We start from the raw sequence: 12,816 nt of genomic DNA on the forward strand, positions 1-12,816 counted from the left end.
TGTACTTTTGGCCTCATTAGTAAGTGAGGAAATATAAAAATAACCAAGAAAGTTCTGTCACTTTCTGTGGAGGTCTGTGTTCAATTGGCCTTCACACCGTGAGTTAAATGCGAATGAAGACAAGGTGAAGGTCAGTTATTGGTGTGCGTATATCCAACATATTACCTGCTTGTGACAGTTCAGTTACACCTTTAACGTGCGTAACGACAGAGTGAACATCGGACCTTCATAGAGCGTCCCAAGGGCGTGTATCCTGTACGAGCTCAAACTGGAGTCAAACGCCACTGCAGCGGGGCGGAAAATGTGCCAGGCCTTTGGTAAGTGTCGTGACTACGCGGACAGTGCAGTGGTGGTTTTACAAGTTTAAGGACGGTGACGAATCGCTCGAAGACACACCACATGCCGGAAGACCATGAAGAATTTCAGGCAGCAATTGAGGCAAACAGATGCCAGACATGCGAGGAACTGGGACTACAATTCAGTGTGAGTGGAGAAACCATTCGGCAGCACCAGTGGCGGCGATTGGACGTTAAAAGTGGGGGGGGGGGAGATACGATCTGAATATATGTATATCAATGTTAGTGTTCCTGGTTGTTTCTAACACTATTTTACAAAGGTTGTATAATTAATAGGATACTATCTTTTTCAGTTAAAATACTGTATATCGTGTTTCATATTTAATTACGTAAATTGACAAGAGCAACGTACATAGGTATTAACCTTTGGTTCCTTGCTCATGAACATCTTAAAATTCTGTCTGGGAAATTGTGTGATCATATTATTTAATAACATATTTGTGAAACAAATAAATAGAAGGGATATTACTAATCATACTAATGAATAATGAGGTTTGTTTTGTAGAAGTTATATTGAAACTGGGGATTAATGAACAACTTACATTTTTAATTCCACACTTGCCATTAAATTTATGCTATTACTCTTAGAAAATGAAAGACAGTAAATATTACAAGCATATGCTACGATGCAATTGTAATATTAATTCCTTTGAATTGCAATTAAAACGCAATTCCTATAGCTGTCTTAACTCCACGGGAAGACAAATAACCAATACACACTTACGCAACGACAAATATCATATGGTACCATTTTTTTCTATGAACCAGTAATATATGCAAAAACTTTACATTTCCAAATGAAACTATATGCATTAACCATTTTAAATTATGGCTCATGACCCTAAGGCTGGAAATTTTGAGGGAAATCTGGATTTTTTCTGATTTTTTCAAATTTTGATCCCTTCTGGACCCCCTTTGTAAACGCACAGATCACAAAATCAACTGAAAAATACAAAGGGATGTACTAAATGTGTATATAAAAAAAAATTCAAGCTTCTATCTTGAAGTGCGGGAAAATGTTTACCAATGAGCTAAGAACATTCCCACAATGCCCCAGATGACCCGGATGTATTTTTTGGTCTAGGAATTAATTCGTGCGGTTTTTAATAAAAATTGAAGCTTTATTTCAAAAACAAAGTAAATGAATACGTTAACAAAAATATTGTCCATCGCTAGCCACTACTTTCTCCCATCTTTCAGGCAATTTACGGATTCCGTGTCGAAAGAATTCCTCATCTTTTGACGCAATCTAATCAAAGATCCATTTTTCGATATTTTCTGAAGAAGTGAACCGCTGTCCAATCAAATCGTTATTCATGCAATCGATCAAGTAGTAGTCAGACGGAGCAGTGTCTGGTGAATATCGCGGGTGGAGTAACACTTTCCATCCGACATTTTCCAAATAGGTTTTGACCGGTTTTGCGACATGTGGTCGAGCGTTATCATCTTGATAAATAAGTTTATTATGCCTGTTATTCCATTCTGGTCGTTTTCAGGCCAGAGCTTGCTTCAAACGCATTAATTGTTGTCGATAGCGGTGTCCATTAATAGTTTCACCAAGTTTCAGAAGTTCATAGTACACCACACGTTTCAAATCCCACCATATATACAGCATAACCTTTGCACAATGAATATCTCGTTTCGGTTGTGAAGGACCTGGTTCACCTTGCTTCACCCAGGCCTTTTTTCGTTTAGGATTCTCGTAATGAATCCACTTCTCATCACCAGTTACAATTCGATGCAAAAATCCCTTCCTTTTCTGTCTTTGAAGCAGCAATTCGCAAACGGTTTTTCTTCTTTCAACGTCTTTCTTTTCAATTCATGTGAAACCCAATAAGACATCTTTTGAATCATTCCTATGGCTTTGAGACGTTTGGAAACTGTTGTTTTCTCAACTCCAAATGCTTCTGCAAGTTCGTCCTGCGTTTGACACGAATCCTGATCAAGCAATGCTCTCAATTCTTCATCTTCAAATTCTTTTGGCTGTCCAAATTGCTTTTGGTCTTCCAAGCTGAAATCACCACCTTTAAACCGTGCAAACCACTTCTGACACGTTCGCTCAGCTAGAGCATGGTCACCAAACACTTCCACTAAAATATGATGACTTGCGGTAGCACTTTTCTTCATGTTAAAGCAATGAAGAATAACTCCCCGCAAAAACACTTTATCAGGCACAAAATGCGCCATTTTCAGTTGAAGAAAAAATGTTGTTGTTTCCGCTTCAAGCAACTGACATATACTAAACAAGATGCTCAATGACAGTAGTTTTCAACGCATGTTTGGATCAACGAAACTATGGGACAATAAGCTAGTTACGCCATCTTTTGTAAAACCGCACGAATTAATTCCTAGACCAATAATATAAAATTTTCCTGAGACATCCCTATTTATCCTATGATCATTGTTCCTACATCATTCCCTTCAGAATAGAACATACTTTCAAACGGTACCACTCACATGTCTCCATCAGGTACCTGAGGTGGCAAAATCATGAAAAAATGGATTATTTGTTTAAAAAATATTCCTTCTCTGTATTTTTTTTGCGCCTCTGTACCCCCTGTTTTAACACAGAGATCTGAAACAAATCTGAAAAATACTAAGGGGTGTACTAAATGTGTGTGCAAAATTTCGATCTTCTAGGTGCAAAACTAAGTGCGCTAAAAATAATATCTCTACAATACTCCAGATTCCCGTATAAAAAAACATTTCAGGTAAAAATTCCCTGAGACATCCCTATTTATACTAGGATCATGGTTCGTACAACATTCTTTTTATAACAGAACAGCCTTTCAAACGGTACCATTCACATGTCTCCATCATGTATCTGAGGAGGGAAAATCGCGAAAAGAGGGATCTTTGTTTAAAAAAAGAAAAAGAAAAAGAAAAAAGATCTTTTTTTTTTTTTTTTACTTTTTTGCCCCTCTGGACTTCCTCTGTTTTATCGCAGAAATCTGAAAAGAATCTGGAAACTATTAAGGGGTGCACTGAATGTGTGTGCAAAATTTCAATCTTCTAGATGCAAAAGTAAGCCCTGCAAAAAGTAATAAAAAAGTCATAACAATTTTTTTTTTTAGTTTTGACGTCATCACACTCTACGTCTCGACGCAGAAAGGCGTGAAAGCATATGTAACGTGTTCTACAATGCCTCCAGGCTTGAGAAAAAAAACAAGTAAAAAGCTTTTTTGGTACTTTTCTAAATCGAATAATGAAGATTCTAGCCTATCACCGAAAAATAGATGATATAATTTAAAAGAGTTAAGTGGTCACTTCAAAAAGTGAAGGGGGGCAACTGCCCCCTCTTGCCCCCCTAATCGCCGCCCATGGGCAGTACCTCTATCAACTTGGAATGCACTACAAGTTGAATCGATGGGTCTCACATGATTTGACACCGGGCCAGAAGGCAACGCGAGCAGACACCTGTGTTTTTTTTTGCTGTCTCGTCTGAGGAAGGAGCCACTTCTAGACAGGGTGTTGACATGTGATGAGAAGTGGTCCTATACGAGGCTCCCCGAAACCGTCATCATTGGTTAGCATCCCATGAACCCGTTTCAAAACAGGCGAAACCAGCATTGCACCAGAAAAAGTTCTTCTGTGTGTTTGGTGGATTGCTCGCGGCATCATGCATCAGGAACTGCTACCAGCTGGTCAGAGCATCAATGCAACTGTGTACTGTCAGCACACAGTTCAGTTGAGCCGTGTTCAAGAAAAACTCAGAACTCTGGAGCCAGCACTTCTGAGGGGTCCTCCTGTTACAGAACAACGCTAAGCCCCACGTGGCTGGGATGATCCGGGACACCATTCTATGAAGGGCCGGCCTTAAGCCGACTGCTCTCAATCGGGTCACGCGCCTAAGGGGGCCCCGCGCTAGTGGCGTCCACTCTACTACTCAATGCTGTTTTACAGCATATTAGGCCCCACAGCAAACAAGTGTGTTGTAGTTCCTATGACTAAATTTTGCTCCTAATACATGTAAATAATACATGCGATTCTGCTCGCGGGGCTCCCAATACAAACTTGAAAACCAAATGAATAGTTTGTATTAAGTTTCCGGGCATAAAAAAAAATATTTTCTGAATTTAATGCTGCAGTAGTTTCTTTATTCTTTTTACGTTTACAACTTCTGTTGTAAAAATAAATTTTATGTCCGGGGAGTATTGTGCACACCCCTAACACTCCCCTAAATTTCCTTACACACACCCTTGGGTGTAAAAATATTGTTTTCTTTGAGTTTGTGTAAACATGTGTATCATTATTTGGATGCACACCCTCTCTTATTTTAAAAACTCCACTAAGTAAAAGTTCCTGGCGTTCTTACTGATTATATTATGTGACACAACCGTGAATACCGAGATGTTATCAAAATAAATCAGCCACAGTGCAACTACTTTGCATATCCTTTCTCTTATTATAGGTAAATTAAAAATACAAAACAAGAGGACAAACTTTCCCCTTTACTGCGAAAAATCCTTAAGGTCGCATCATTATTTAATTTTCTCTGCAGTTGATAACGATTTGAAACTGATTATACCTTTCATATGTAGCTACCTATGATGTTCTCACTAGCGTACATTAGGTTTTTCTGACTTGAATTCTTTTCAAAAAGCTGTTAAGAAATCTCTGAACCAACGAATTCATATCAATGTGAATTTCATTATGTCTTACAAATGGAAATAGACTTCAACATTGTATTTCTCGTAAAATTCTAACCCAATTTGGTAGATCACATGACTCCCTTTCTTTTTTTTTTAAAAAAAAAAAAAAGAAAGTCGAACGAGATACAAGATGGCCGACCTCAAGATGATGACCATGATAAGCATACCCTCAAATAGATGTCACACCTCCCGATGTCGGTTAACGTGTTTTTGTTTTACATTCCTTGACCCCTTTTACAAATAAAATGAAATTTTCAAACTTGAAACACATTGTTATGGCTTATTCTGATCAATGACGTTTTTGGCCACTGCGGCTGTCTTTATGGGCGGAAGCACTTTAAATTTTGCTGACGCTTGTTTTTTGATATTCCACACTTCTCTGCCAAGACACAGAAGGTGAAACTGCGAGGCACAAAAATCCAAAAATTATAAAGTCAAAGTCAAGAAAGGATGGGAGTTGGCTGTGGTTCTGATGTGTGCAATAAGAAATAATAGTTGAGCGAGAGTTGGTTAGGGGGATCTGTTACTTCTATTGAATACTTATTTATCTATGTAAGGCTAATATTAGATGTAATTTCCTGCAAGTAAATTACCGCAATATAACTGCGAACAACACAAAATAAGTTCTGTGACGTAAATACACTAAATTCCTTAACATTAACATACGTTTTGTGCATCCAACACTTCTAATTATAATAAAGCCTTTCAAAAGTGTGTGATATGGTATTCCTTTGTACTATCGACGATATACATAGTGCGTCCAATAAATTTCGGGACTTACTCGAAATAATATATACTTAACGATGCCCAAAAAAATTATCACCACGTTAATATTGTACATGCAATCTTCTTGCGCCACATACTCGCGTGATCGGCCGTAGAGGTTTTGGAAAGCCCTAAAAACATCGTGAAGTGGGCCAAATTAGTGGTTCCACCTATTAGTCACTCTTCTTGGCTACAGCTGTTATAAACTTTCAGGATAACCGCGCACTATTTCTAAAGTTTAGATCAGTTTTGATATTTTCATTTAAATTTCCTCGTAAATAATACCCCGACCATCTAACACGTCCACTTACTTCATTTGACTGAAGATCTGAGACATCATGTGTTCTAAATTTAGCTCTTTGTGGTTATTACTCCGTAACCCAGTCACCATCTTCTTTCTCTTAATCTCTTCCCACTTATGTGGGGTCGACGATTTTGACGAATCTTCTTCGTAAAGTCCTGTCCCGAAACTCTTCCTCTGTTAGACCTTTCTCCATGAAGTCATTCCTAATCATGTCCATCCATTTCATTCTTGGTTTACCTCTCTTTCTATTAACTTCCATTGCTATCACTCTTCTGACCGTTTAATCGTTTGTTCTTCTCATTAGATGGCCATACCACTACAGTCTTCTTTCTTGAATGTTCTTAGATATCTCTATATGCTTGATTGTTCTCCTTTCTTTCCCTTTCTTTCTTCTGTTTCTTTCTTTCTGTTATCCCACATATCCAGCGTAGCATTCTCATTTCGGTAACAATCATATTTTTCATGTATTTTCTTTATTGGTTATGTTTTTCTGCTCTGTAAGTTATTCTTAGCCTAACCACTGTTTTTTAACCTAACCACTACAGTCATTTCTGCAAATTTGATATTTTCACTGAAACCAATGGTCTACACCTTAAAAAGATTTCAATATATTTCGTACTTTGCAAAAAGTTGTTGTTCAATTTAGGCTAAAGTAGAAGACTCAATTTCTAGACATTAGACTTATTTGCTTTTCCTTAAATGTGAAATGAATACTTAGGTTTAGAATAGGCAACATAACATTCACTTCTATTTCAGGTTATTGTTTGATTCCAGAAACGAGCATTATACATAGTCTTTTGCCATATTATAGTCCATAAACTTTTATTTCCCATGAACATCTTGATTGATTTAGGTAAACATTTATTTTCCAAGAATACCTTTACTGTTTTTGATATATATATATATATATATATATATATATATATATATATTTTTTTTTTTTTTTTTTAGCCAAGAACCCTTGATTAAGACGAGCTTCTATTTTTCAAGAACACTTTAGTTGATTTAGATAACTTTAACTATCCAAAAATAATGGTTTTAGGTGATCCTTTATTACCCAAGAACACCTTGATTGATTTAAATAAACCTTTATTTCCAAAGAACACCTTGATTGATTTAGGTAAACTTTTATTACCCAAGAACACCTTGATTAATTTAGATAAGTTTTTGTTTCCCAAGAACACCTTGATTGATCTGGATAAGCTTTTATTTCCAAAGCACACCTTGATTGATTTAGGTCAACTTTTATTACCGAAGAACACCTTGATTAATTTAGGTAAACTTTTATTTCCCAAGAATACCTTGAGTAATTTAGGTAAACTTTTATTACCCAAGAACACCTTGATTAATTTCGGTAAACTTTAATTTCCCAAGAATACTTTGATTGATTTAGGTAAACCTTTATTACCCAAGAACACCCTGATTAATTTAGGTAAACTTTTATTTCCCAAGAATACCTTGATTGATTTAGGTAAACTTTTATTACCCAAGAACACCTTGACTAATTTAGGTAAACTTTTATTTCCCAAGAATACCTTGATTGATTTAGTTAAACTTTTATTACGCAAGAACACCTTGACTATTTAAGTAAACTTTTATTTCCCAAGAAAACCTTGATAGATTTAGGTAAACTTTTATTACCCAAGAACACCTTGATTAATTTAGGTAAATTTTTATTTCCCAAGAACACCTTGATTGATTTAGACAGAAATGAGTAGAAATGATCTCTTTAGATGGTCTGCCAGGTTTAGATGTGACGTGTCAAAGCCATAAACAGAAACTAACGAATGTCGGTATGGTATTAGAAAACAAATGGAAATTACTCGTAAACTTGGTAAGGAAATATCAGGAAAAGCATGTCAAAAGTAGTGAATGACCAATGGCTACCCACCAAGTGACCCTATTCGAAAGAAACTTGAGAAAAAAGTATCTATGTATTAATTATTCCACTCAGAGTACAACATCTCTTCTTCATTTACTCAATACTTCTGAGGAACTGTTTATTACAAGATACCATTACATTTACTCAGTTGGACTAAGGAAAAATTTCAGTCAGAATGATGCTTTTCAACATTCTATTACTATTAGTATCCAGTATAATTTTGTTCAATAAACGTAGACTTCTTTATTACTTATTACTCAATTTAACACAAGATAAAGAATTATAGGAAAAGAGGAGGTCTAGAATAGGGTTGGCAAATCCAAAAGCACATCACGTGGCACTTTCTACTCCTGTTTTTACATGAAGTTTTGAATGTGACGTCATATACTCCGGAGAGTTTGGGTACCACTAGTGACATACGTGCCTTGGGTTGACAACCTTCTTAACTAATAATAATAATAATAATAATAATAATACCATAAAACTAGGTCGAGAGAAAACCTTAAAATTAACAAAAAATGAAAACCTTTTTCATTAATTGCTAATCTCTATGAAAATTTTCATTGTCACTTTACAGCAACAATATCGCATCAACAAATCTTTTACCCTGAAAATAAATATGAATAATATTACATTTTCCCGTTTTACGAAAATGTTAAGACGAACGGTATATCATCTCATCATAAGTTAGCAATTATATACTAATTGTGAAATTTTTATTTACCTTTTGTATAAACTAAATATAAATATAATTGAAATTCATTCTCAAAATAAAACAGTATTATTATAATTTCTATTCAGTAAGAAATCTGAGTATGTTCTAATACCATATCTATTTTGTACTAGAATTACTGTTACTCGAGTAAAAATGATGAGAATATGTGCGTAATAAAATATCTGTGTAAAACTTTGAATGTTTGTGAATCTTAAGAGCTAAATGTAAATGAAATTTTCTAGTTATCAAAATAATAATAATAATAATAATAATAATAATAATAATAATAATAATAATAATAATAATAATAATAATAATAATAATAATAATAATAATAATAAATATTCTGCTGTAGCTACCTGGTCAATTGCCAAAATTAAGATTTTTTTCGTGCTCGACGGTCTCCCACTAACCCATTGGTCTCTGCTTTGTAATCATACCACATTACCATCAGTTAATTGAAGTATTGCTCTTCCCCTCCCTGACTTTCCTTCCCCATCTCAGTGAAAAATTATGCGGTTCTGATTCCACGTTAATCCATAGATCCATATCTGATGTGTAGTTTTTGGGGTACTGACCCCAAATAATTTCTTCTTCGAATCTATCACGTTACAATTTCTTCTCAGGCAGTGTACTACATCAGTTTATTTTCCTCTTTTTAATTAACTGCAATATTGTTATTTAGTTTTTTTTTTTTTTTTAAAAAGTAAGAATGTAGCTAATATATGAGGGGAGTGGAATATAGACAACCTTCCCCCGAAATTCTCAATGTTGCAAGATCAGTGTTTCGTAAACTGTTGTCCGTGGGCCACAAATGGGCCTCAAGATCTGTCCTTTTGAGCTTCTTAGGTTGAACTTCAGTGTCAAAGAACAAGGGGGGGGGGATTATGAATTGTGTACAGGGATGCACACGAGACAAGATTTGAGGTTGTCTCGTATCGAAATATGTGCTGTAAAAGTGATGTCTCGTCTCGAAAAATGTATATTTCTCTATTGGAAGAGTTGTGTCTCGACTCGAATTTTGTCAGGAAAATTCTGTCTCGTCTCGTCTCGTGTGCGCATCCCTAATTGTGTATCACACAGTATAGTTGAGAATCTCATAGATATACAATACTATACACAAATAATATATAATTTGATAACGTAATGATTGTGCAAATTCTAATAGATTATATAGATATGTTAGACTATCTTGATAGTCTTCAATTATTAAAAATCTATGAATTCTATTAAATCCAATATAAAAATGGGGGAATTCTAATAGGTCTACTGTTTTTAAAAATATGAGCATACTGGTATAAGGATATATGTTAAAAATATTTTTTTAAATTAGTAATAAGCATTGTTTTCGAATTGTACAAAAGTAGGCTTGTCCATAGAACATTCTAATAAAAGTGCTAACCATTTAAAAAAAAAAAAAATGAGACACGCTGCACTAGATAAAATGTTTTGTTGTGTTCATGACCTTCCCATATTTAAAAAAAAGAATCATCTTTCGATTTCTTTCTTTTTTTCTGGGTAGGCCTTTATTGTAAAGAACTAATATGCAACGAAGTGGAAACTACATACTAATTTGAAAATGTAAGTTATACTATTTATCGAATAGATTGACGAAGTTAATAAATGAGAAGACAGATCACTCACATTGGAGCGTGAGCACGTGCCTCGTACAAGGAAACTGATAGTAAAATGCTTTATTTATTTATTTATATAATATTTCTGCTAGATTGTTATGCCGTGTTGACAGTTAACAAGAAACCGTGCGTTTTGTGTCAATCTTGTCATGCTGACATATATATGTTACATCGTTACACATTATCCATTTGTTTTTCGCTCTTTTGCCAGTGACGTCTATTTAAAACTTAAATATCAATAGATTAGATTTCTAAGACAATTAAGAACTAAGTTTTAATTTATATTCAAGAGCTGTCATGACAAAATGTTATGTAACAAAGTCATAACTGACAATGAATGAAAACAGTGTACTTACGTTTGAGTGCGCGAGGTTTAGCTTGTTTCCGCCTTGACATCGTTTTGTGTGTGTGAGTGTACGCCAATGACAGAGAAAACGCCAATTCAAGGAAAACCGCGGGAAAAATATCCTGTTTATCACTTGGATTCACATACAGAAAGTGAGGCTGTTATGAAATTCTTAATAGTTATTTACTTCTTTCTGTATTATCAACACTGTCTGTCATATGTTTATTTATTTTATCTCTTTTTTTAAAAAATCACTCTATGATTTTACGTCTTTATAGTAAAGAATGCATCTCAAAGGAGTTTATAATGATTAGAAGTTAAATTGAAACTGTCTTAAGTATATCCAAACATTATACACAAACACCATACATATTACAGCATGACGTACATTGTTCTGCTGTTTTGGGGACATAGTAAGAAATGTCACTTGTCATCGCATAGATTAACCACTACTATAGTCGATAAGCTTCGTGTTAACAACAGAATAAATCGTCGAAATCAATTCCGCAATGAAATGTGACGATGGTGTGTATTCCATACAACGTACGCGATCGCGTCTCGGAAGATTGGGCAGCTGCTTGGCGTGGCCCGCGCTGTGACACTTCCCGTCTCACCCGCCGGCCGGCTGAGTGACTATTGTCCGGAGCGCGACGCAAGGGAGGGCACGGGGGCTCCCCCAAAGGATTGGCGCGCAGCAGCGCACGCATGCTGCCAGCACCAAGGGAATACTGGCAGCGAGTCGGCCGAAGCGAGGAAAGACGATACCAGCACCATCTATCCAGTACAGCGGAACTACGTGCTAAACCTTTACTACCCGATCCGGCTTTGTTGATAGATTTTCTACGAAATATTTATCGATGCTAATGTCAAGGATTATTGACATCCTACTTTTACAACTACAGTAGTAGCTAAATAAAAAGAATAACGTTTGCTATTCGTGAAAGCAGATTTAGCCAGAATTATAGATATTATGCACTACGGAAAATTTGTAGCAATATTCAGGAATTCCTCTTGGCACAAACTTGAATCTGCTAGAGATCAGAGGTACTATTCGCACATCAGAAAATTCGAACGCCTCTTTATTATGGTGGCTAGGTCAGAAGAAAAATTTGTTCTTGTTCATGATGCTCTTTCAGCAACCTAATCATCTGTATTACTAGTCTGCCTTTGTTCGCTATAGTTTTCTTCAGCTCCAAATCACCGCAGTAACTACAAAAGCAGTTTCTTCGTGAAATATAAATACAGTCGAAACCGGTTGTGATGACTCCGAAAGAACCGCAGATTTACGGTCGTTATAGCCAATAATCGCACAAGCTGGGTTTTCCTTTTCTTGCTCAAAATTTCGAATCTAAGTTTTAAGCTGTACACTTGCATGGTTAATGAAGAATGACGCTAAAACGTAAAAAAGTATTTGGGCCATGCCATCGTCACGGGCAGGACATTTACACTATATTTTTGATGCTTTAAAGTTGTATATTTCTAAAAATACAACATAAATCCTGCTAATTGTATATGTAGCTGATGTTTTCAGTATTTTTTCTGTTTAGAGTAGAAAATATTAATTCCTATACGTCTGTCTCGGGCGGGGACAAAAAAGAGAAGTTACTTTCGACACACCAAGTGAATGTTACAAAACTCTGTGAATTCTTAGCTTAAAATGTTTTTATTTAAACGGAAATGTAGAAATGATGATTTTTTTTTTTTTTTTTTTTTACCAAACTTCACTTAAGAGAAATTTACCAAATATTTATTGTCGACAGACCAGCCGCAAAGCGTCACCATGGTTGGCGCCATGCGTAAGAAAATTTTCAAAAATAAACCCTGCTTTTCCTTGATTTTGAGCACTATTTAATACTTTTTCCTTCCATTTTTTATATATCTTTTATTTTTTTCTCCTGAATTTTGCGCCCCCATCCTTTGACGCCCGGGGCCGTCACCCCGCTCGCCCCTTCTTCCCAACGCCATGGCACTGCTGGTATCACCGGTATTATTTGATTAAAATGCATGTATGACACTTCAACAGTCTTGAAAATTTTACCGCAATCGCTTACGGTTTTCATACGAATTTCCTTGACTTCTTCGTCCTCTTCCACTGGGCTATGTGAGATAGTTGCATGCAAGGATCTTATAAAATATATCTAATATTTTATAAGATCCTTGGT

The 12,816-nt window shown here is 35.6% G+C and overlaps 1 protein-coding gene across 1 annotated transcript in view; it reads right to left on the reverse strand.

Moving 5' to 3' along the window:
* L (zinc finger protein Lobe) overlaps positions 1–11,364 on the reverse strand; it is an 813,940-nt gene extending 802,576 nt beyond the window's left edge. Inside the window, exon 1 of the mRNA XM_081761539.1 lies at positions 10,665–11,364. Within this exon, the coding sequence (XP_081617665.1) occupies positions 10,665–10,704 (40 nt within the window). The 5' untranslated portion in view covers positions 10,705–11,364. The remainder of the gene's footprint in view (positions 1–10,664) is intronic.
* Positions 11,365–12,816: the final 1,452 nt, after the last annotated feature.

This window comes from Thermobia domestica, chromosome 1 (assembly GCF_964235325.1).
Source record: "Thermobia domestica chromosome 1, izTheDome1.hap1.1, whole genome shotgun sequence".
Taxonomy (NCBI): domain Eukaryota; kingdom Metazoa; phylum Arthropoda; class Insecta; order Zygentoma; family Lepismatidae; genus Thermobia; species Thermobia domestica.